The 26,508-nt window shown below is 37.6% G+C and overlaps 1 protein-coding gene across 1 annotated transcript in view; it reads left to right on the top strand.

The window, feature by feature from the left end:
* The first annotated feature begins 387 nt into the window (after positions 1–387).
* Positions 388–26,508, top strand: part of SERPINI2 (serpin family I member 2) — a 45,047-nt gene continuing 18,926 nt past the window's right edge. The window contains exons 1-6 of the mRNA XM_036758195.1: positions 388–449; positions 3,553–3,822; positions 9,102–9,332; positions 11,305–11,499; positions 12,157–12,349; positions 21,084–21,181. Coding sequence (XP_036614090.1) covers positions 3,561–3,822; positions 9,102–9,332; positions 11,305–11,499; positions 12,157–12,349; positions 21,084–21,181 — 979 coding nt within the window. The 5' untranslated portion in view covers positions 388–449; positions 3,553–3,560. The remainder of the gene's footprint in view (positions 450–3,552; positions 3,823–9,101; positions 9,333–11,304; positions 11,500–12,156; positions 12,350–21,083; positions 21,182–26,508) is intronic.

Below are 26,508 nucleotides of genomic sequence, written 5' to 3'. Positions count from 1 at the left end.
TTAAATATTGATGATGGCATCCATGTGGAATGTGTTCAATTCCATGTGGAACCACAAGAATAAGCTCCTAGTTCAATTCAGAACCAACTGCACAGTCTTCCAAATTCAATTTCCAATCATACCATAATTTAAACAGAATGAAGAATAATGGTAACATTTATTCAATGGTTTCTGAGTGGTGCATTTTTGTGCTATTCCTTTTATTGCCCATTGAAATGATTTTCTCTATCAATTCTTCTACCTCTTAAGGGTAATCAGTTAATGTTATCATTTAGTGCTCTCATAACAGAATTCTCGAACACCTGCTCTGAGTTTGGAAGGATTAATCAAGTAACCTTCATGATAAGTGTGCTTGCCCTTGCCCTTCCATGGAGCCAGGCTTTCAACAGTTCCCAGGAAGCTCATTCTGAGTATAACATCCAGCAACTAACCATCAGGCATTTTTTAAGGTAAGTATATTGATCTCACACCTGAAACTCTTTTGGTGTAACATCTGGGTGTGATAGGACCCCATATGATGATTAAGCAGGATCGAGAAAGGTTAGAATCCCTATGGGTATCAGGAGCATTATTGTAATTTTAACAATTTAGGGATTGTGTTTTCATCTTAATGGATGTCACTACGGAAATTAGATTGCAAATTTGGATTCAAAGTTGTTGAATCAAGACCTTTTACCAAATTGTATAGTATGAAAGTACAGACATGCTCGGCTGTCACCACTCCAGGGGTAAGTGAAAATGTTTCTAGAAGGGGATAATTTGCTGATGCCTAGAAATGTCTGAAACAGAAGTATCAAATGGAGTCCTAGACTTGGAGTCAGAAGATCTGGGTTTAAATCTTGCTTTAGAAACTTACTAGTCTTGTGACTAGTCTTAACTTTTTGTTTCCTTAGTTCATCAACTATGAAATGGACTCCATGGAATCTAAATTCTTTTCTAATTATAAATCTAATTTGCTGTGTCTTATCTTTTTTTTTCCTCAATTTTTGGGAACATTTTTTATTTAAAATTTTTAGTTCCAAATTCTATCCATGCCTCCCTCCATTCCCCCTTCCCTGAGATGGTAAGCAATCAGATATAGGTTATAAGTGTGCAATCATGTAAAACATTTCCGTATATGTCATTTTGTATAAGAAGACTTGAATACAAGGAAAAAAATGAAAGGAAGAAAGTGAAAAAGTGCACAATTCAGTCTGTATTCAATTAGTATCAGTTCTTTGGAAGTGGATAGTATGTTTTATCTTTAGTCCTTTGGGACTGTCTTGGATCATGGTATTGCTGAGAACAACTAAGTCATTCACAATTCTTCATCAAACAATACTGCTGTTACTGTGTGCAATGTTCTTCTGGTTCTCTTTACTTCACTATACATCTATTCATGTAAGTCTTTCCAGGCTTTTCTGAAATCATCCTGCTTGTCATTTCTTACAGCACAATATTCCATTACAATCATATGCCACAGCTTGTTTAGCCATTCTCCAACAGATAGGCATCCCTTTGATTTCCAATTCTTAGCCACCACAAAAAGACCTGTTATAAACATTTTTGTACTGACCTTTTTTTGTACAACACTTTGTATACATTTTGGATTTCTTTGAGATATACACCTAGCAGTGACATTGCTGTATCAAATGGTGTGCACAGTTTTATAGCCCTTTGAGCATAGTTCCAAATTGCTCTCCAGAATGGTTGGATTACTTCACAACTCCACCAACAGTGCCTTAGTATCCCAGTTTTCCCTCATCCCCTCCAACATCCAACATTTTCTTTTTTTGTCGGGTTAGCCACTCTGATAGGCATGAGGTGGCACCTCTGAGTTGTTTAAATTTGCATTTCTCTGATCAATAATGATTTACAGCCTTTTTGTATATGACTTTAGATAGCTTTGATTTCTTTGTCTGAAAACTTCCTGTTCATATCATTGGACTATTTATCAATTGGAGAACAGTGTTTTATCTTGTAATGAGCACCATATTCATACAAATTATGTTTGTTAAGGTTAGTGACATCATGTACATTGTATTTACTTATGTTGTTTTTCCCAAAGAGTGTAAGTTCCTTGAAAGTAGGGATTATTTCCATTGTGTCTTTTAGCTCCAGTGTCTGGCAAAGGGTCTGGCATACATTGATAAATGCTTGTGGCTTGATTTTCAGATTATATTATAAGCAAGAAAAACATGTTATGTGCTTGAAAAATATTGTTTGTAATTCTAATTCGTACTTGGATGTAAAATAGATCCCTAACAGGATTTGGATGAATTATAAGCATTGATATCATTTTTAGCTATTTGCATAATAGCAAGCAGATGTTTTGTTCAGAAACCTCACAAAACCCCCTCTTTCTCAGTATGTCAAAACAGACTTGTTCACAGGAAATGTTACATGGGAAACTTCTCTTCTGACCAATTTGGTTTTTTCATTAAGACAGTAACATCCACAACCATATGTATCAATTTATTCCTTAATAAAATATTTGTTTGGTGCTTTAGAATATTCTCTTTGTCCTAACAAAATTTCTTTTGACATGAGCTTGAGATTTCTCCTCCCCACTGTGAGATATTGATCACAAAACAAAGAGGTTTTACATATAAAAATATTCTGGATAATCCAAACAATGGATGCACCTGTATCAGTTTTTTAAAAGAATTTGACTTCTAATATTACAACTACCTGTACATGTAAAGCTGTATTATTCCAATGAATTGTACAACTGCAACTATGTAATGTCAGCAGTAGCTAGAACGCATTCAAAGTGTGTCCATTTGAGAGCATTTCTCTCCTCAGGCCATAGCCCATAACACTAACTCAAGTTAAGAGCTCCAGGAACTTTGATATTAAAGTTCTAGAAAAGCATCTCACAAATGTGGTGAAGGATGAGAAAGGACCATTCCGAGTGGACAGAACTATTGACAAAATTACAGAATGATGGCCTCCCCTTGGGAAATGTTAAATTAAAAATTACCAATAAATCTACTAGTAATCTCTAACATGTACTCAGTCAGCAGGCACCTCTCTAAGAATGTAAGTTACAGATGAGTGGCTGGTCTTCCTCAGTGGAAGGATCTTCCCATAACAGAAGTGCCCTACACTCATGAACTCAGGAGTTGAGACTTCCAATCTGATCTAATCTAATAAACATTTATTAAGTACCTATTACATCCAGGCACTGTACTGAGGCTGCAGATCCAATTAATGGAAAAAAAGACAGCCCCTGCCCTCTAGGAGCTCACCATCTCAAGGAGAAGATGACACACAAAAGGAAGCAGGAAAATAGAGGGTGGGTATATTGTGCAGGGGCTTCTTGTTAAGGAGTTGAAGCCAGGCAGAATAGCAGATGCAAGAAACATTTAAAAGATAGTGACAAGGAAAACAATATTAAAGCCATCAGTCTTGTTCCTCCTAAAACTAAAGATGCATGGTGAGAAAACCCCAAATTACAGGGACTCTGTTTACTCCACATCATTGTCTTGTCAATTGGGAATGGAAGATTCTTAATGCAGTGACTTTTTGGTATTTTGTTGTCAGTTCAATTTTGATTCTACCCATGCACAGGTGTTACTATGACTCAGACCTGGTTTTGGAGATTCCTACTGACCCTTTGTGGACCATTTCTCACGTGGATTCACAGTTCGAGTCTCTTGGCCGACAGCAATGCTAGGTTTGCTCTGGACCTTTATCAAACCATCCATTCATCTTATGAGGAAAATGTTATATTTTCTCCACTTGGTGCAAGATTGGCTTTGGGAATGGTGCAGATGGGGGCCAAAGGAAAAGCCCAGCACCAGATAAGAAAGGCTCTGAGACTTCAAGAAGACTCAATTGGTGAGATTTCCTTAGGGAGAATCATGTTCCATTTTCTCTGTCAGATTTGCCAAGTCAGGTATCAAGTATCAAAAAATAGTGACAGAAAAGGTTTTGGGGCTCTCCAGGGATGTCCTTTTAAGGAGACAGTGTGCAATAGTGGAAAGACCCTTGGTTTGGAGACAAAGGGCCTAAGTTTGGTTCCTGATTGACACTGGGAGCCTGTTTGACTTTAGCAAATCACTTCAGGCTTCAATTCCTTAATTTTTGAAGGAAGAGATTGGACTCTGTGTTATTTAAGGTCTCTGAGAGAAGATTTTTTGTTTTTTAAGAGAAATCCAGCTTTCAGATACTATGATCCTATGACTGGAAATGGCAAAGATACAAAGCTATAGATTTGCTCTGGACCTTTATCACACCATTCATTTATCTCATGAGGAGAAGATTACGGTTTCCCCATTTGGTGCAAAATTGATTTGGGGAGTGGTACAGATGTGGGGGTGGGGGTGGGGGCAGCATGTGAAAGGAAAAGCCCAAAGGAAAAGAGGGAAGGATACACAGAACCAGAGAGATGATAATATCTGGAGCTAGAAGTGCTTCATTGGGTCCAATTCACTCACTTTACAGATAAAGAAACTGGGGTCCTCAGAGGATCTGAAAGGATCAGTCCAATGTTCCTACCAGTGAGGCAGTGTCAGAACCAAGATTCAAACCCAAGTCCTCCTATACCACATTCAAGGCATTTCCCCAACCCCACCGCTGAGAAGCCCTGTTTCCTAGAAAATCAAATAAATAGGCTTCCATTTCTTAGAATGTGATTCATGCAATAACATTCCATTAAAGTCTTTATTAAATACAGGTCATTTATCTGCAAATTAAATTAAGCCTATAAAGCTGATTATAAAGACACACACATATACACACACACAACTTCTGCTAGATGGTAACATTTTCCTGCTAACTTCCAAGAACTGTGATTTATCAAAGGGCTGCTGACTGTCACACGTTCTTAAGGCCTAAGTACATGACATAAATCCATTTGCTCAGACAAATGATTATGAATTGCATTTTTTTTCTCTTTAAGAAAAGCTACTGAATTGCAAAATGTCAGGAAATCAGTTTCAAACTCTGCCAAATGCTTTTTGAGTCTTAATTAATTCTTTGGAACTATTCTGCCACCCCTCCCCCACCCCACCCAGGAAATTTTAAGGCTCATCTCTAGAGTTTCAAAGAGCTAGAGTGAAGTCTTCCAGCTCCTGTGTTAGTCTGGTCATGCCAGTCCTTTAAATAGCCCAGAAGCAATTCCTGAAACCAGCACAGTGAAACAAAAGATGCCAATTAACTTCCTAATGGAAAGAAGGTTGAGAAGGAACTGCTGTAATTCACTAGGAAAGGGGAATGATTTTTCCTCATGGTAGGAAAGTGGAGTCAGAGCTGGAAGGGATTTGTTTTTTCTCATCTGTAGAATGGGTCTAAGAGTATTTGCCCTATGTACTTTGAGAGTTTATTACTCAGCATGAAATGAAATGAAATCTAAAAAAATATGTTTTTCTAAAATGTTACATCAATGAAAGCTACTTGTGATGATACTGGTCTCATCAGGACTCTTGATTTTATACCCTAGAGAGGAGTGATGATGTCAAACAGGAGTGGTAGAGTTGGAATAGTTGGCCAGCTACAATGCAATATACCGATTGACGAGCAAAGAAAGCTAGAGAGTTCAAGAAGACTGGAGTTCAAACTCTTCCTCAGGCACTGATTCATCGGTGTGACCCTGAGCAATCACTAGACCTTTCTCAGCCTCGATTTCTTTATCTCTAAAATGGGGTGATATCAGCCATGACACAGAGTTGTTGTGAGGATCAAGTGGGATAAAATATACAAAGGACATTACAAAACTTTGAGTGCAATATACATACTAGTTATTGTCACTATTTAGGCTTTAATTGAAGGTCTCCTTTTCTGGATCTTCATTCATTGTGCACCTGAGTACCATGGTTATCCTTCAAGTCTCTCTTCTTGGGCCTCTTCTCTTCCCTCTCTATATTATCTTGCTTGGTGATCTCATAGGTCCTGTATATTCAATTCTCATCTCTATACAGATGATTCTCAGATCTATTTATCCAGCCCTAACCTCTCTCCTGACCTCCAGTCTAGAATCTCCAACTGCCTATTAGACATTTTGAGCTAGATGTCCTACAGGCAGCTGGAGATTCTAGACTTACTGATTTTACCTTTGCAACATCTCTTCTGCACACCTTCTTCTCTCTTCTTACACTGCTGTCATCTTGGTACAAGCCCTAATTACATCATGCCAAGACCATTCCAATAGCCTTCTGGTTAGCCTGCCTCAAGCCTCTCTCCATTCCCCTTCCTCCTGCACTCAGCTGTCAAAGTGAGCTTTCTAAAGCACAGTTGGTTTGACCATATCACCAAATTCCAATTAAATAAACTTCACTGGCTCCCTACTGCCTCTAGGATCAAATATAAAATTGGATTTTGGCTTTTAAATTCCTTTATAGCCTGCCTTCTTCCTACATTTCCAAACTACTTACACCTAACTCCCCACCATGTGTTCTTTGTTGTTCAGTCATTTCAGTCATGTCCCTCTTTTTGTGACCCCATTTGGGGTTTACTTGGCAGAGATACTGGAATGACTTGCCATTTCCTTCTCCAAATCATTTTACAGATGGGGAAACTGAGGCAAACTGGGTTAAGTGACTTGCCCATCATCACACAGCTAGTAAATGTCTAAGGTCAGATATGAACTCACGAAGATGAGTCTTCCTGACTCCTGGCTTGGTGTTCTATCCACTGCACCAACTAGCTGCCCTCACGCACTCTACAATCTAGTTAAAATAGCTTCTTTATCATTCCTCACACAAGATCCTCCATCTCCCAAACCTGTTCATTTTCAATGGTTGTCCACCAGCTTTGAATTCTTTCCCTTTTCACCCATACCTCCTGGTTTCTCTAAGCTTCCTTCAGGTTTCATCTACAATCCCACCTTCTGTAAGAAATCTTTCCTAGCCCCCTCTTGATTACCCGCCCCCAAGCCCCTCACTTGCTAGTGTCTTCCTTCTGAGATTACAACACAGTCTAGTGGACTTTCAACTCTACCCTACTGATTCTTGGGGATTGTTTTATTGTCTATTAAATGGGCACGGCAGTGCTAGTGTTGCCTTCATCTCAAGGTTGTTGTAAGGAAAGCACTTTGCAATTAGTTAAATAAATGTTCACTGTTCTTAGCATGGAGGTCTCTTGATTCTCAGCCCAGTTCCTTCAGCTGATCTATATATGACATGGACTAATTGTTCTTCACTATCCTGGGTACCCTCTTCTGGATGCTCTCTATCTTAAGAATGTCCTTTCTAAAATGAATAAAATGCTTCTGATGTTGATTAACTAGGTTAAAGTACATCTCTAGATCATTTCTACTCCTGTCTCTCTTAATGAAGCTCTGGTTGCATCAGCGTTCAATACTGCCAAATTCATAGCACTGACCCACGCTGAGTTTTCAAGCCTTCTCAGAACTTTATTCAGACTAACTGCTCTTTAACTATATTTAATTTATCTTGTATTTATGAAATTGATTTTTTGAACCCAGATGTAATAGTTTACAATTATTTCTAATAAATGTCTAGTATTTGGATTAATAGTCCAGCCCATCAAGGTATTTTTTAAATCCTGATTCTATAATCCAGTCTCTGCTATTCCACCCAACTTTGTATCATCCAGAAATTTGACAAGCATGTCATCTATGCTTTTGTCCAAGTTAATGATAAAAATGTTAAAGAGCATGGAATGAAACACAGATCACTGTGCCATGCCCCTAGAGACTTCATTCCAAGTTCCTTTTGTATCTATCTATCTATCTATCTATCTATCTATCTATCTATCTATCTATCTATCTATCTGACCAAACTTTTACTAAACCATTTCAACAATAACTTTTGAATAGATGAATTAATTATGACCATGCACATAAATCTGACCACAAAAGTTTTCCTGAAAAGTGAAGTTGGAATCACTTAGGAATTGTGCTATTTGTATATTTTCAAAGTCCATAGATCTACTAAAAGAATGATGTAGGCAATTTTTTCTTTTATAATGAAGATTAGAGGAGCCATGCTGCAATTCTCAGAAAATGAGCAAGGGCAGTGACTCAGGGGAAAAAAAGTTTCTCTTAAAATCTCAAAAGTCAGGTATGGAAAAAAAAAAGATCCTTTAGGGATTACTTTATTTTTTTAATAAGTTTTGCCAATATATTTTGTTGTTACATCATACTAATTTATAGATATAGGCTTCTTTCCCCCCACTCCAAATAAGCCCTTCATTTTTACATAGAAAAAGAATTAAGCAAAATCAATGACAGATTGAATATTTGGCAACAGTGAATGTACCATTCTTTACCCATACTTCCCCACCCAACTCTCTAACGATGTCAGAGTAGCTCTCCTTTATCTCTTCTTTTGGTCCCAGATCCATTTTCACAATTCTTCAGAATCTGGCTTTGTTTTAGTGTGACATAATTGCAATCTTTGTGTATATAATTACCCTGGTTCTTCGCTATACAACCTTTCGTATAAGTTTCTCCATGTTTGCCTGAATTACTCATAGCTGTCAGTGTTTACTTTGCAATGTTCCATCATATTAATACAACACAATATTCTCAGCCATTCTGCAGTTGATGGGCATGCACTTTATGACTTTGACCTTGAAGCATATTCATTGGTCTAACATTTTGAGGATGATCATGACTTCACATTATATGTGAATGGTGCCCTAAAGACTAATTCTTAATCCCACTGGGAGCAAAATTGACTTGTGAATACACTGCTTTCCTTTGGAAATAATAACTGACACATTGCAATGGAAAACTTTTGAAGTGCTTTGCAGGGTAGATACTCTTATTCTTCCAGAGATGAGGACTTGGAAGCACCAAGTTAACGTAATTGACTCACATGTCAGAGGTGGAATTATAATCCAGGTTCTCTTGACCCCAGGTCCAGCCCTCCATCCTCTCTGCCATGATCCTTTGATGCATACTGGCCTTGTTTTGGTAAAGTTTGAAACCACACGCACTTTCTTCTCCCTCAACATAAATTGTTTTCTGCAAAAACTCATTTTCTGCAGCAAGGAAACATTTAAAATATTTATGGTAACTTAAAATGCAGTGTTAGTTATACCTAAGGGTCTAAGAAATTATGGCATCTATCAGAATACTTAGATAGCTGGGCTGAAAAGCTGTTGTTTTTATGTTGTTCAAGATGTCAGTATATGTTATAATTATTTTTTAGGGGAAGAATTTTCGGCTCTGAAGTCATTTCTCTCTGCCATATCCCCCCAAAAGCAAGAATTTACATTTAATCTTGCCAATGCCCTCTACCTTCAGGAAGGATTCCTGGTGAAAGAACAGTATCTCCATAGCAACGAAGCTTTTTTTCAGAGTGCTGTAAAACTGGTGGATTTCCAAGATGCAAAGTCCTGTGCAGAGGCAATCAGTACCTGGGTGGAAAACAAAACAGATGGTAAAGCTGTCCATTTTCCCAGATTCCTTATTTGCTATTCATATTTGTGGTTCTCTATGCCCTCAAGCTGGGAATGACTGGCTGTTTTCTTACTAATACCCAGAGCAGAAACATAGGCACAAAGGAATTAAGAAGTGAGAAACTCTACTTCCTTTCCCTCTTATTGTTACTCGGTCCTAAAATGGAGAGGAATTGAGAGCAGCTTTAGAAGAATAATGATCCTAGGTTGAATGACATCGATTTTTTATGGTTCACCAGAGAACGGTGAACAGCAATTTTTGTGCCAGCCCCAGCTTTGTGGAGTCACTTTTTTTTTTTTTGTCAAGGAGAAGGCAGCTGATGATGTACTTACTCCATTAGTGACAAATGCTTTATTTCCCACATTTACTGTAAATCATTAATACCCCCTGGTTAAATGTGTTAATGCTTAGCAAAATGTCCTGATAACACCCCTGGCAACATGCCACTCAAGAAACTTAATTTTTCCACAAAGTAAATGGAAGAAGATATGGTTTGGGGCTTCCCAAATCGTTGAAGGGTGAGTCTTCGATCTTTTTGTCATATCCTTCACATGAAACCTTAACTTAATTCAAATTTATACAGTAATTTAATGTTTGCAAAGTGCTTTTCATTCACTGTTTCAACAATCCTATGAGGTAGTTATTGTTATCCTCATTGTATAGGTGAGGAGGGATGTTAAATGACTTGGCCATAGTTGTACAGCTAGGATCTGAGGGAAGATTTCATCTTAGGTCTTCCTGACCTCAAGTCTAATGCTTCATCCACTGTGACATGGTACCTCTCCAATGGATGGTCAACTGGAACAGTAGACACAAAGGAATTCACCGTATTTGTTTATCGTAAAATTTCAAGCCATAGAACATCTTAACACCCTACATGTAGAGTCAAAAGGGATTTGTTGTGCTAGTTTTTGGTAAAGTTCCTTTCTAAATGCACTTTCCCCCTAAATAGTTTCTCCAAAAATGTACCTCAGAATAAAAAAGTGCAATATCTGGAATCAGAAGAGCTAAGCTTTCATCCTCAGTCTGCTATTTACAACCAGGCTCATTTTCCCCAAGTCATCTTGTCCTTCTGAACCACCCCCCTTCTCTCCCCCACCCCCAGGGTTCAACGAAGTGCTACATTAGCAGTAGGCCCTGTCATGGTTCTTCCTACCATTCTGTCCTGTTCCTTCTCCCAAGTTTGAATCATATAATGACAACATCTTAGAGGGCATTCATCCTAAAGACCTAACCTATAAGAAAACAAGAATTTTCCCTTACATCAGAACTAGCCAGTGGTTATCCAGACTTTGTCCTAAGCCTCTGCTAAGGTGGAGCTCATTATCTTCAGGGGAAGTCCATTCCATATGGAGATATCTTTGTTACTAAGTTTGTTTTTCTGACAGCAAGCCTAAATCTGTATCTGCAATCTCCAGCCATTGTGTCTAGTTCTACCCTCTGGGGCCAAGCAGAACAAATCTAATCCTTCTTCCAGGTGAAAGTCCCAGTGGAGAGCAGGGAAAGGGAACATTTTGGCAAACTCCTGCCCTACTCTGTCCTTAAACTTTCTGCTAGCATTTCCAACTTGAATGCCATTTCAAGCTTCAAATGCCTCCTACTCATAGTGAGAGAGATACAGCTAGACTGTGGCTCTGCAGTCAATGATTAGGAATTGAGGACTGACTGGCCCTTTATTTAAAGACTGACTTATCCTACCCAAGATGCATATGACTGACAGCTAACATTTCAGTATTCTAACTCCATTCAATCAGAAAGATGATTACAAATTTATACAGGAGGAAAGGGAAAAAGCTGTTTGGTCCTTCCGTTTCCCCTTCCCCTCCCCTCAAACACAAAAAATTCTTAATGGTTATTTTGTCAGTCCTGATAGCAAGGTAGACAGTTAGATAGTTCTATTTTAAGAAATTTTCTGAGCTATCACATTCTTCTCTCTTTTTTAACCCCCAAAGGAAAAATAAAAAACATGTTTTCAACTGAAGATTTTAGCCCTCTAACACGACTTGTGCTGGTGAATGCCATTTATTTCAAGGGGGACTGGAAACAGAAATTCAGAGAGGAAGAGACACAGTCAATGGATTTTACCATTAAAGATGGCTCTATAACCAAGGTGCCAATGATGAAGATGCAACTGAGGACAAAGCTAGGTAATTCTGAGATTTGTTGTGTGAGGCAAGGAAACTCTTTGCCATCTCCAGGCCAAGCCGCAGGAGTGAGCTATCTATATCTGGGTAGGGAATTTCCATACAAGGACTATGGATGAACTCGTAAGTGTGAAAAACAACAGCAACCTATTGCCTTGGTACGTTTCCTTAGTTATATCCATTGTATCACACTTAACTCCCTGCCTCCCCCTTGCCACCCCCACCCCCACCCTACACACATTGTATGGTCCAGGAACAATGGACTTGTTACTTTTCCTTCATCTTCCAACTCTGTGTCTTTATATTGGTTGTTCCCCATGCCAGATATGCTCTCACTCTTCACCTCAAACCATAGACATCCCTGGTTTCTTTCAAGACAACTCAAATGATACCATCTACAAGAGGCCTTTCCAGGTCCCCCCAATTATATGAGCCTTCCCATCTAAGGTTACCTCCCTTCTGTAATTTATCTGTCATGTAGGTATCTATTTATATATGGTCTCCTCCATTAGTTTGTAATCCCCCAAGCATTTAGCACAGTGCCTGTACACACACACACGTGCGTGCGTGCACACACACACACACACATATGGCATATAGTAAATACTTAATAAATGCTTTATTGATTGATTGATCTGTCTTCTCCCTCCTTGATTGTAGGTTACTTCACTCATTCACAAATGAACTACCAGGTGGTGGAATTGCCCTATGAAGGAAATGAATTTAGCTTAATTCTCCTGCTTCCAGCGGAAGACGTAGCCATTGAGGAAGTAGAAAAAATTATCTCCGTGGATCAAATCCAAGGTTGGCTTAGTGAAATGCAGGAGGAACATGTGCAAATAAGCCTTCCTAGGTTTGTAATAGCATTTTATTATTCTCATCTCTTTCTTCCTTTTTCATCATCATCATCCCTTTCCTTTCCTTTTGAGAGGATTCAGAATGGTAGGCTGAAAGGTGACAAATGTTTGAAGAAGAATACTGACATCGGCAAAAAAACAAAAAAACAAAAAAAACCCCTCCTTTCTGAGATGGCTTTCTACTCTGCTGGCATAAAGCTGGATCTGACCTGACTTGGCACAAATATATTCTAAGGGGGGACTGGATTCAAGAGCTCAGTTTTCTCTGGAAGGGATGAAGAAATGTAAGACTAGAGTAATAGGATTAAATGGAATTATTATAATCGTTTTATGGTCATACCATAGATTTCTCTAGTTTTTTTTTTCCCCTCAGTGGAGCTTAAAGTATTTCCCTTGCCCCAAAGTAAGGATACTGATGGCAAATATAAGAAGCCACCCTTATCTTTTTTTTTTCCAAAAAAAAAGAAACACAACCCCAGGACACTAATTTTTAACATTTACAGCTGTAATAAAGTTAGGGCATTTTACCTATGGCAGGAATGGTGGGGAGGGAGTGGATAAAAGGAGAAATATGAGGGATCTCCTCAATAGGAGTGCTTTAAACAGAATTCAAATAATACACACCTACCTACCCAACAGTTCTGAATGAACTTATGGCTTATAATTGAGCCCCTTTGTCCACTTACTTGTTGTTGTTGCTGCTGCTGCTATTTTCATGTAGGCTCAAGAGACAGCACAACATGGTGCCTAGGCTTGGAGTCACCAATACCCAGGTTCAAATCCTGCCTCTGACATTCACTAGCTATGTGACCTGCAAGTCAACCAATGTCTATCTACCTCAGGGAACTTCCTTGGACATATCTGTTAATGGCCTCTAAGATCCTGTCTAGTTTTTAATTTATGGTGCTATAATACTATTCAGTTATAGATGCCTTATATTCAGCGCTGGTGAAGGGAGTTCTCATCCTGACATGTCTCAGGGCTGACTAAATTCCATATTTATTCACAGTGGATTTGTATCCATCTTATAGGATATTCTGAGACTGGTTTCCAATTTATAATAAGTGCAAGTTATTTTTTTAATGTAAAATAGGATCATAGTGATAGATTTACAGGGACAGAAGGGGTTTTAAGAGATTACCTTGTCTTCCCCTTACATAAAACATTTCTATAATAAACCATTGACTATATTTATGATTTCATTGTTAGAGATATCCTAACCTACCCATAGAACCAAGTCTAGCATTTCTGTGTATTCTTCTTGTCACATTTGGTTCTTACTATATGATCCTAGATTTAGAACTGGAAGGCCATCTTGCCCACCTCCTCCCCCTACCCTACTGCACAGCTGAACAGCTGAGGCCCCTTGAGATTAAGTGACTAATGCAAGGTCATATAGCTAATAAGTGGCAAAACTGAGATTTGGATGCAAGTGCTCCAATTCCAAATCCAGTGCTCTCCCTATTGTACCATGCTGCCCCCCACCCCAATTAAGACTTAACAAGAAGAGAATTGGAATATCAGTTACCTGGTGGCAAATTACTTTCACTGGGAAGAAAAAAATGAAACTATATCCAGAGTTCTAAATGTGGTTATTAACTCAACCACTTGAGAGGCAGGATGGCCCAGTGGAAGGCACACTGGGTTTGAATTAAGGAAGGTCTGGGTTCAAATCTTGCCTCAGTTACTTATCAGCTGTGTAACCCTAGGCAAGACCCTTCACTTCTCTGAGACGGTTTTGTCCTAAGCACCACATGAGATAACATATGTAAAGTCTCTGTAAACCTTTTCAGGTGCTCTGTAAGTATCAGTCATTATAATTATAATTGCAATAGAGCATTTGTTTTTCTTTTAAAACGCTTTCATTGAGCTTTGGTTTTTATATCACATACATTTCCAAATATATCCTTTCCTACCCGATGGAGAAAGTTGATCTTTGTACCAAAAGGGGGAAAAAGAAAGAGGAAGTGGCTCAATCCAGCTAAATCCATGAGCACATCAACCGTGTTGGTCCTACAGTGTATTCAATATTCAGCACCTATGGTCTCCCACCTCTGCAAAGAAGGAAGGGAAATGACATCATGCTCGGTCATTAGGATTGTGCAGCATTCAGTTTTGTTTTTATGCATTTCAAGCACTTACCTTGTCTTTACTCTAGGTAAATATTCATAGTTCCAGATTATGAAGATAAAGAACACAATTTAAATCATTTCGGTAGGAAGGGATCTCAGAGGCCATTTTATACAACTATCTCATTTTATAGATAAGGAAGTGATGGAGAGAAGCAGAGTCACTTGACCCAAGATTACACAGGTGATTACTGAGTGAGATGAAATTTGAACCCCGGTCCCTGGACTCCATATGCAACACTTTTTGTGATAACATCATATTACATTCATCAGAAGATCTCTTCCAGCCCATTCACCTGGGTCCCAAACTTTTAAAAATAAAACTATGAAAAAAAGTAATTTGCTTCCCTTGCACAGGTAGAATGAAGCAGATTTTGGTTATTTGGCTGTTGCTGAAAGCTCAATCAATAGTTTTGCAAAAATGAACAGCAAGTTTTCCACATGACCGAAAACTGGGCATGACTTCAACATGGAAATGTGCCTTTAACTTCTAAGGAGTTATTTATGTCAGCTTTCTTCTGTTTTCACACAGGGACATCCAGATTTGTAAAAGGAAAGGATAGCCATAGGAAAATGGAACTGTCTTCTCAGCCTAATTCAACTAGATTCAGCTTCAGGTCGTGGTCATTAAAATCACAGCCACTTTTGTAGCAAAGGCATACAGAATTCTTTCTTTATTGAAATATAGGGAAACATGACTGTTTACAGAGAAGTAAGCTTGCAGAAGGAATTTCTAAAGAATTAGAAAAAAAGATTTATAGATGCCTTTCATTTTGAAATCACCATTGTTTCTGGGCAACTACAGTAATGTATTAATATATTGTTTTACAAAAAAATTCTCTTAATATTAACTATTTACAATTTTTGTCATTCCAATTTAGTTAGTATGAGAGTGAAGCCCTAGAAATTTTTAAATTCATATCTCTTATTATTAGTGATTTGAAACATGACTTCATATGATCATTGACAGTTTGCCATTTTTCTTTTGAAAACTTTTTGTAGTATTTGACCACTTAGCTATTGAGGAATGACTCTTGGACTTAAGTATTTTTGATAGTTTCCTACATATTGTAAATATCATAGCATTATCAATGCTATTTTCTGAAAAATATTTGTCCACTTTCAGCAGTTTCTCCTATTTTACCTGCTTAAATTTTATTCATGTAAAAGATTTTTTTTCATAATCCAAATGTTCTGTTTTGTCATATATATTTGTATGTGTATATATATGTATACAGAGATGTGTGTGTGTGTGTGTGTGTGTGTGTGTGTGTATGTGTGCAGAGAGGAAGAGAGGGGGAGAGAGAGAGAGAGTGCATTATAGAGAAAACATTTATTAAGTAGTTGTTATGTTCCAGGCATTGTGCTAAGTACTAGCAATATAAAAACTAGAAAACAAGACAGTCTCTACTCTTTATTACCATCTGATAGAGGAAGATAAAAAATAAATGGGAGCTAGAAGTGGGGAGAATAACAGGACTAAACATAGAGTGTGGCAGTGAAAAAAAATGCGTCGGTAGAGGAGGAGACCAGTACTTGAAGCAGAAATAAAGAGTGAGTGGAATAGGTGGGTCTTTGAATTAATGAAATGACATTTCTAAGCAGGGACTCACCATTCACTGCATGAACTTCAGGCAGAGAAGAATTGTTTCCTGGGTGCCAGGTAGGTAGGGTGGAGGTGGAATCTGTGGGAGAGTGAGACAGAAATAAAGATCACCTCTGTCACTTTATGACCACCTCTATCCTTTGTTTAAGAATTTTCCCCTTAGCCATATATCTGAAAAGTACCTTCTTCCATTTTCCTCTTATTTTTATATGACCTTTTATATTCAGATCACCTTCCTATCTGGAGGCCAATGTGCTATATGGTACAAGATACTGGTCTAAACTTAACATTTTACCAAACTGCTTTCCATCTATCCCAGTAGTTCTTATTAAATAGTCATTTCCTCAGCAATTTTAGTTCTTTCATTTCAATTGATTCTGACTCTTCTTTAGCTAATCTATTTCACTATTTATCAGTACCCAATAGAGAGTCAAATGGTGGTGAAGACAGAGGGAGCCTCAAAATTAGGAAGATGTAAGTTCAAGGTCCATTTTGGACACATCTTGGACCTGTGACTCTGTATGGCATCTTTAACATTTTCATGACTAGACAACTCTCTAAGAACATTAAAATATAGAGCAGTTATTTATCTGCATTGGTAGAGGAAGTTTATTCACTGAGAGTTCCCTATATCAAAGAAATCAGATGATAACCACTTTATAATGTAGTTTAAATTATGGTAATGATAGGCCCCTTTTGTTCCTATTTTTTTTATTTCCTATGAAAATCTAGACCTGGTATTCTTCCAAAGGAATTTAGTTAAGTTCTATGAAGTATACCATTATGTATGTAAATAAGTTTTTGTACTGTTGTTGGTTTTAGTATATTGGTAAGATTCCACCATAAGTACTAAATGTCTCTCCAATTTTTAAGTATGTCTGTAAAGAATATTATATTTTATATTTATGTGTCTTTTGTATGTCTTGACATTTGTCTATTTTTATTTTTATATTATAGATAACGCTTAAGAACACCTATCCCCTCCAAATTCATCTGTGAACTTTTATAAGTTCAAGTATAAAAGTACAAAATGGAGGATACGGTCACACCATAAGAAGATGTTTTCTAGTGTTTTAGTTAAATCAGGTGTATTTCAAATATTAGATGATTAATCTAGCACATTATCCTATATAACTCTATAGTAAGTACCATTATAACAAGGTTCTTGGAATAAGTATATACTTAAGTCAAGTCAATAAGCATTTATTACATGCTTACTATGTGCTAGGCTCTGGCTAAGTTCTTGGGATACAAGGGCAAGCAAAAAGAAAAAAAAAACAGTTCCTGCCCTCAGGGAGTTTATATTCTAACAAGAGAGGACAACACATCAAAGAAAACTGAAGGAGAGTAGAATGGGAGGTATACTCGAATGGGGGCATGGAGGAAGGGTCCAGAGAGCGAATCAGGAGTGGAGCACCATGGGCCTAGTCAGAATGACAAAATGATGATTCTGAAAAGTAATTCACCAAATGAGAGAAAGGTCACAGGCACAGAGAAAGAAGACAGCCCAGTCATTCATGGTGGCAAAGTCTGGAAAAGTAAAGAGAATGTTGATACGTTGTTTGTATATATATATATATATATATATATATATATATATATGTGCATATTATTTGTGAATATATTGCCTGAAAAGTCTTCCAAATGGTATAGTTAATAATAACTCATACCTTTTTAGCTTTGCAAAGATGATTTCATATTGCTTAGAGGCAACTTCAATGGATCACAAAATGGGTACTTAGAATGAACTCAATTTATTTGCCCTAGTGTTGCAGGCAATACTAGATCTGTAGATCTTTTCAGGTTTTTTAAGGTCTCTGGCTCTGTTTCTTTATCTGTAAAATGGGGATAATAATAAGCACCAATTTAAGGTTGGTGTAAGAATACATTGAGATATAATTAGCGGGCTTTGCAAAACTTAAGATACTTTAGAAGTGAGACCTTTTATCAATATTATTAATAATATCACAATTATATCTGTTCTTTCAGTTGACACTTATAAATAACACTGATATTGGAAGCACTTTCCCTGAGTGATAGGGAAACTAAGTCAAGGAAAAATTTAATGATTTATCCAAAGTCATAATGTAATTACTGGTAGATCCAATACTAGAACCCAGGTCTAGATCTAGGAAAATGTAGGCTCCTTGAGGGCAGGCACTGCTTAGAACTTACATTCATATTCTCAGCACCAGGCACAGAGAATATGTAAGAGGTGCTTAATAAATAATTACTGATACATAGATAGGTGATGCTGCTACTCATTGTTAGCAAATTCATTCAATATCCATCAACATTTGTTCATTCAGTGTATATATTGTGTTAGGCTTTGTAGGGGAACACAAAGAAAATAGGCCACGTGGTATAGTGGATATGTTGAGGTTCAGTCATTGCCCACCTAGGGCCAAAAACTGTTGTAGTTTCATGATGTGTTGTGGTGAAGGGCTTAGGTAATGGAGGAGGGGTCCTAGCCTCAGTGGAACTGCGCAGGTACTATTGTGCGGTGGGTCCCTTCTACAGTTTGGTGGTCAAGCATTCTGGTCATGCTGCCCTCCAATCGGCTAGTTATTGTGGTCCTGTCTAGTCAAGATAGATAGTTAGGTATTGTTGTATTGAATACAAGAACACAGCTGTTCATGGGAAAGGGTTTCTGTTGGACAGTGCTGGGTTTCTGTTTCTGTGGGAACTAAGAGTTCAGGGACACACCTGTTGTTCTAGTGAGCAGTGAGGCATAGGACATTGGAGGGGGGAGAAGGGGGAGGAAGTGACTAGGTAGGTAGAGTAGGGAATGAAGTCAGAACATTGGGGCTGGGGGCAGCTCTTTTAGGACTCCATCAGATAAAGAACTGGCCTCAAAGTAAAGAAGAATTTTGTCATCCCACCCCTCACATATACTGACTGTGTGACCCTAAGTCATTTAGTAAGTCATTTAACTTCTTAATGCTCAGGCAGCTCTTTAAGGGCCGTAAGTTATAGAGCAGGAAGTGATCTGCTTTGGCAGAGGGAACTTCCTCAGCTGGAGCACTCTATGTCACTGGACACACAGGGCTTGTAAAAATAAACCACACAAGTGCCTACCTCACAGAGACCCTTGAAAGGGTCTGATGAGATAATGCCTGGAAATCTCTTTGCTGAACTTAAAGTATCAATTATAATTCTTATCATTATGTCTGCACCCCAACTACATTGGGAGCTTTTTGTTGTCAAGCATTAGAACTTACAATTTCTCTTTTTCTCCTCTCTCTCTCTCTCTCTCTCTCTCTCTCTCTCTCTCTCTCTCTCTCTCTCTTTCTCTCTTTTCTTCCCTTCCTTCCTTCTTTTCTTCTTCCTTCCTTCTTTCCTTCCTTCTTCCTTTCTTTCTTCCTTTCTTTCTTTCTTTCTTTCTTTCTTTCTTTGCTTCTTTCTTTCTCCTGTGATTTTGCTGGTATGGAGAGTTCCCTGTGCGTAACTTCTTCCAAAAACTTCTCTGAAAATTACAGAGATGAGTGGGAGGTTTGGTGACTCATCCAGGGTCACACAGTCATTATGGGTAAGATGTGGGATTTGGACCCAGGTCTTCCTGACTCCCAGGAAGGCTCAATTGACCCCACCATGTTGCATCTCAAAGTACATAATCTAGATATTCTTGTTCTCATTGTATATGTGGGGAAACTGAGGCATAGAGAAGTTAAATAATTTGCTTTGGGTGACACAATTAGCCAAGAAGTGTCAAAGGCCAGTTGTGATGGATGGTCTTCCTTCCTATAGCCACTGTGATCTGTGATGGCTAATCACAGCTCATTTACTATCCAGGAAAAGTGACAGTGTATGAGCGGGTATGTGTGATGGGAGAGCTTAATAAATACTAGTTGACTGAGTCTAGCCCTTTCACGTCCTTTTCCCTTTCCGAGGCCACATGACACATATTCTGAGTCTAGTCATTAATGACCTCATTTCCCTCCAGGCAAATTTAAAGAATAAATCATTTAGCTGCCTTCTTGGTATCAGTTTTGACACAGCCTAGGAGACATCTATGAAACTATACTTTCATGAAGAAGATTCCCAGGACCTTAGATTTAGAAATGGAAAAGACCTCAGTTCAACTCATCCATTGGCACAAATGATGAAATTGAGGCCCAGAGCCCTGTCCAGGGTAATACAGACAACTAAGTGACATAGGAGATAGAGTACTGGACTTGGAGTTTGGAAAACCTGGGTTTGATTCCTGCTTCAGATGTGTGGCCCTGGGCATATCACTTAACCTCTTTTGCCTTCACTTTCCTCATCTCTAAAATGAGGACGTTGGACTCAGCGGCTTCTAAGGTTCCTCCCAACTCTAAATCTATAATCTATGACCATATGGTAAGTAGTAAATGACAGAGATGGGAAATGAACCCAGGCCATATCACTGCAGACTCAGATCTCTTTCTACTTCAGTGTGGCTTTGTAAGGGCATAGGGAATCCATACACAGCCAGGTGGTGCAGTGAATCAATTGCTGCACCTGGAGTTGAGAAGACCTGAGTTTGAATCAAGTCTCAGACCCTAGCTGTTCGAGTTTGAGCAAGTCATTTGATCTCTGCTGCCTCAGTTTTCTCATCTGTAAAATGGGGATGATAATGTTAATAACTACCTCATTGTTGTAAGGATAAACTGAGAAGTTATCTATAAAGCACTTTGCAAAGTTTAAAGTATTATATAAATGTTAGTTATGATGAGGCTGCTGATCTCTAAAGTAGAGGCATAGCACAAAATATCTTGTTCAAGTATTCTTTTCATGGTTAATTTAACCAAAAAAAAATCAACTGGGAATGTTTTACCAACTATTTCTGAAAAATTAATGAAAACTAGAAGATTTAACTTATGTGGGGCTCAGGAAAGAGGACAGAACTTGATTAAATATAAAATGTGATGATTGCAAAAAAAGTATTTCATTTCACAGTCAATTGTAGTTAAAAAAATAATCCGGTAAGAGTTATGAAGAATGTTTCAAGCATTTCTTTTTTTTCCCCTACAGGTTTCAAATAGAACAGAAATTAGATTTCAAGGAAGTTTTCAAGGCTCTGAATATAACCGAGATATTTAGTGGTGGCTGTGACCTTTCAGGAATATCAGGTAGTGTGATGGATGACCGTGATATTATCCCAGATATTTTAAAGTATGTTTTGAGGTTTTTTTCCTTCCCTCAGTTATGCCCCTTAACTGCTTGATTTTCAAACTTAAAACAATAGGCCCCATAAAACACAAGCACAGACTGCATAAATGTCACTTCTGTACATTCACACTACCAACAAGTGCTCAGGATTTTTTCTGCTGTAATAGTCCCCTTCATGGAGCTCACGAAACATTTTGGAACTGTTAGTTAAGCCTGATAACTGCCATTTTTAGTGGATTTATTGAGTTAAAATAGAACCAAGTCCTTATTTCAGACGTTTTTATTTCTAGATCTCTAAAATGGGAATAATAACCTCACAGCCCTTCTCTAACGGAAGCTAATAAAAATTCTCATAAGTCATTTTGCAAATGCTAATGTAGGAATATTAAAGTCCTTGAAACAGTCATCTGCAAACTGCCACTGTTCTCTGATCTAGAATACAGACAGCACCTCTATCATGGGCCTCATCTATGACTCCAGAACATTTTACTGTTAGGCCACTATGGGCCAACTGTGGGCTGGGTCCTGGGCTTAGCATGGGAAGATACAGAGGCAGGGAAGACATAGTCCCCATCCTCAAGGATTTTATCCTGACCTATATTCAGTAAACCTTTACTAGACAAAGATTTTCCACTGAAAATCTACAGCACAAAGCAGGTCACTGAATGACTCTGCTGAGATCATACCCTGATCCATCATTGTGAGTTGGCATAGAAATAGAACATAGCAGTTAGAAGGCCCATTTCTCCTTTGGGTGAGTGAGTGGAATGTGGTGTATTGGTGCCACTGAGCTCCAGATCCAAAATTCAATCACTGGGATAGGTAATGCACAATCTGTGGCCCACACGTGGCTTTTTAGAAGTTCACGATGCATCCTTACAACATGAAGGTAAATCACAATTGCACTTACAGCTCTATTGATGTTATTTTGATCAATTGCAAAGGCAGTAAATACTTCTTATTGATGGATACATCATGTTCTTTGAAAAATACAACATGGTAATCTGCCATAGATATACCTAAGGGTCCCTTAGCTAGTATGATCTATTTAGCATACTATAATAATTACTCATGCACTAAGGAATTAGAGCTAAGAAGGTCCTTAGAGATAACAGGTAGATGTGGAATGGGTGGGGCACTTGACTCGGAACCAGAAAGATCTGAACTTAAATCCTGACTCAGACTGGCAGTGCAGTTCTCCCTTCCACATTGTAATTTTCCTCATCATGGTTTTGATATATCTCGGGTCAGCATGAAAAATTAAATGGGAATTTGGGGGGAGTTTTGTGGAAGCTATGGGCAACATACAAAGGCCAGCAGATGGCAGAAAATGTTTAGAAACTCAGAAATGCATAAAATATATATACATATATATGTATGTGTATATATATATATATATGTGTATATATATATATATATGTATATATATATATATATATATATATAGTATTGTATAAAACCAATATATTTCATGTTTATTTTTGTTTGTTTGTTTTTTTGGAGGAAGAGAGCAAGGCAATTGGGGTTAAGTGACTTGCCCAAGGTCACACAGCTAGTAATTGTCAAGTGTCTGAGGTTGGATTTAAACTCAGGTCCTCCTGATTCCGGGGCTGGTGCTCTATTTATTGTACCACCTAACTGCCCATATGTTTCATCTTTTAATATCATAACAATTCAGACTTCTTTTTTGGTATGAAGTGAAGGCAAAAATTTTACATGGATTTTCCAGAACTCAAGGGTGCCACACACCAACTTCCACAATATGGAAGGGATAACTATAATCTTGGGCAAGCCATTTATTCTCCATCAACCCCAGTGCCCTTATCTGTAAAATGGGGATAGTAATATTGTGATTCTACCATGAGGTAATAACACCTCCTTCACAGGGTTGTTGTGAAGATCAAATGCTTCATGAACCTTAACCCACTGCATAAGTTAGTTATGATTATTACTAGCTTGGGATCATCGAAGCCGATCCTCTCATTTTACAAATGTGGAAATTGAAGTTCAGAGGGGTGAGAAGTCTTATAAATAGGAAACAGCAAAGTGGAGACTCAAACCCAGCTTCTCTGACAATAAATACAGCACATTTCCCCCTGTATCACAGAGCATTTAGGGGAAAAATACTGTAGCTTCGTCAATGAAGCTAGGGAATCCTGCCTCTTCCCACTGGTCAGGCTAGCCACTCTTGGTCTATAAAATGTAGTATTCCACCTAAGATAAGATTTTGACACAAATGGGCCTCTTGGATTTTACTTCAATGATGGTCTCATCAGTGTTAAGCATTTGAAGTAACGTGGTTGGTAATGGTCATGGAATCAGGAGAGAACTGGATTTAAAAGCTCTCTGTGCCTCAGTTTCCTCACCTGTATAGAGAGTATAAAACTTGAAACACCTACCTCCTAGTATAACAGAACCACAGTTTATCATAGTGTCTATCTCTCCTTGCTTTATAGGTTATCTAAAAACATGATAAATATACCTTGCATTTCTTCATGCTAGTCCCTGACAACCAAAAGGACAAGGTCCTGTGCTACTCTTCTACAAACCTCTTTTCAAATTAACAAAAGATCATTAATCAACACTCACTCTTCTGTGAACCTATCTGCAAGTTTTATTAATTACCCACCATTTCACTCTTCCACCAATAAGCTTATTATAGGAGATTTTGTCAAGTGGGCAAAAATCAAAGCACACTCATTCAATCAAGGCATGCCTTACAAACCCAAGAGTTCCAGCATGTTAAAAAAATAATACTAATTAGTCTGATGTGAGTGACTGTGCTGGCTTTCGTGACCTCCTTTTTCTTTTCAAAGCACTTGCTAACTATTTACTAATCCTTTAGAATTTTGTTGTAGACCAATATAAAGATCATTAGTCTGGAATTTCCTGAATTCATCTTTTCCCTTTTTGTAACATAGCTTATTTTTTATCACTAAAGAGTTAAATTATGAATAGTAAAAAAAAAAAAATAAAAAGGATAAAGCATGGGGAAGTAGACTAATCTCTTCTTTATAGTAACAGAATACAGACCTCTACAAAGAAATAATGTGTACCTTACCACAGTTGAGAAGAATCTTGATGGCAGGGGATTTGGAAATCTAATCAAGAAAACTTCCACTGAAATATTGAAGGGAAGTGAGGGGTGGGAGAGGAGAAGGATGCAAAATGGGAAAGACATTCTTTGTCTGTTTTTTTACTTTATTTCTATTCTGTTATCTTCATCCAAACACTCTTCCCTCTTCTTTTATTTTTCTATTCTGGAGTTCCTATATAGAGCCATCCTTTCTTTGTATGAAATACTATTCCCTCTCTCACAGTTTTATCTGATTCCTTTTAACAAACCAAGATAACACCCCTTCGACTTTCTAGCAGCTCTCACTATGACTTCTTACATATCACCAACAGAGGTCTTAGGATGACATTAACATATTCTATTCGGATCCTGGGAGGTAATTTTTTTTAGGTCCAGGGACTTGAACACATCTAAGTAGCTAGGTAATCTCTTACCATCTTTTTACCTGCTGTGGCCTTTCATTCCTTCTTCATGTTGCTTGTTAGGTTGAAGATCATTCAATCTTCTGGAGGAGAGAGAAGCAAAACATAAATTAATTGATTCTGTGCTCTCTCCCTTTCCTTCTGCCTCTCCCTCTCCCTCTCCCTCTCCTTCTCCCTCTCCCTTACCATCCCTCCCTCTCTCATTAACATTATCTCCTTGTCCTCAAACAATGGGCTTATCTCTTCCTTGATTTATGATTCTTCCAAATAGAGGAATATTTGAATATAAGCTCCTTGACACCAGACATTGTTTCATTATTTATACTTGTATCTTCAGTGCCTAGCACATAGTAGGCAGTTGTAGATTGTGAATTGATTGATAATAAATTTTAGTGGATTCTGAAATGTAACCTTCTTGATTTCCTCCCCTCCTCCTCCTCCTCCTCTTGCTCCTTCTTCTTTCTACAACATTTTTCCCATCCTTGATTATGTGGCCCTCTTTCCCACTTTTTGTCCATATTCTTTTTTAAAATCTGAAGTCATCAGAGAGCTTCCAGTGTACCTCCATTATTTTCCTTAGACATATTTTTGTCACTGATATGCATCTCATCTATAAAGATAGAATTGCTATTTAAAAAATTTCCCATCCCTTTATGATATTATGTTTTAGTCTCAGGAAATGGGATCCTGTCATCTTTTCTCGTAATTTTTAAAAATTTCATTTCCTAAAGCTTAAAGTACATTTCTGATTAATTCTAGTGTACAATTTTCTTGCTGTTACATACTGAAAATTAATTGGATTACTTTCTTCCAAGATTCTTGTTATTGCATTTTCAATCACCATATTTTCTTATTAGCTAGAACTTAGTCCAGATTATTTCTCCTCATTTCTTCCTCTATTTTCTGAGAAATTTTCAAGTTACCTGAAGAGTTTCTCAGATGCCCTACTTTTAGTAGAATTATACTTGCAGTTCTAGTAGACTTGGGATTTAAACTTAATTGTTCAATATTAACTTTATTCTTTGTCTGTGGACCAGTTATGTAACTTCTATAATAAGAGCAGAATCCATTCCCTCTGTCTTGTCAAGTGGTGTATTGTATTTTCTCCCAATTATATTGCTTTGTTTTTCCTTTTATCTTCCTCCAAATACTCTCCACTGTGCTTTCATTCTTAAGTGGTAGTGCTATCCTCCCTCCCTTTTCCATATTATCTGATTTTTAAAAATATGCTCTTATGCTGGCATCATTCAATCAAACTACAATATCATCAAATCTCAATGATATGTATTTCATTGTGTGTTTTTGTGAAAATTTGAAGTACATTTTATTTTTTATATCCTATGCATTGATACCTTGAATCTTCAGTATTATCCTGCCTCAGTTCTTTTTATTTTCATTTGAGAATTACTGGGAGCTATTCATTTCTTTTGTGTATGTATTTAATATTGCCTGCTTCATAATATGTAATTTTGCTATTTTTTTCTGGGCTTTACCTCTCTCTTGCCCTCAAAATTCCACTGAAAGCCTTCTTGATTAGATTAATAAGTAGCCTGACATATGTGAATTATACTCTACCTCTTCATAAAAAACTCATCATTTTGTCATTATAGAAGAGATTAACAAGCTTTCCTCTTCTTCATCCTTTCTGAGCATTCATAATACAATTTTTTGTTTATTTATTTTAGTAGTATTTTATTTTTCCAATTATACATAAAACAATTTTTAACATTAATATTTTTATAAGATTAATTGACTCTCAAATGTTTCTCCCCCCCCTCCATCCTCCCTA

Source organism: Trichosurus vulpecula, chromosome 4, assembly GCF_011100635.1.
Source record: "Trichosurus vulpecula isolate mTriVul1 chromosome 4, mTriVul1.pri, whole genome shotgun sequence".
NCBI lineage: Eukaryota > Metazoa > Chordata > Mammalia > Diprotodontia > Phalangeridae > Trichosurus > Trichosurus vulpecula.
The sequence above is the reverse complement of the archived record's forward strand: the minus strand, read 5'-3'. Positions and strand labels throughout refer to the sequence as shown.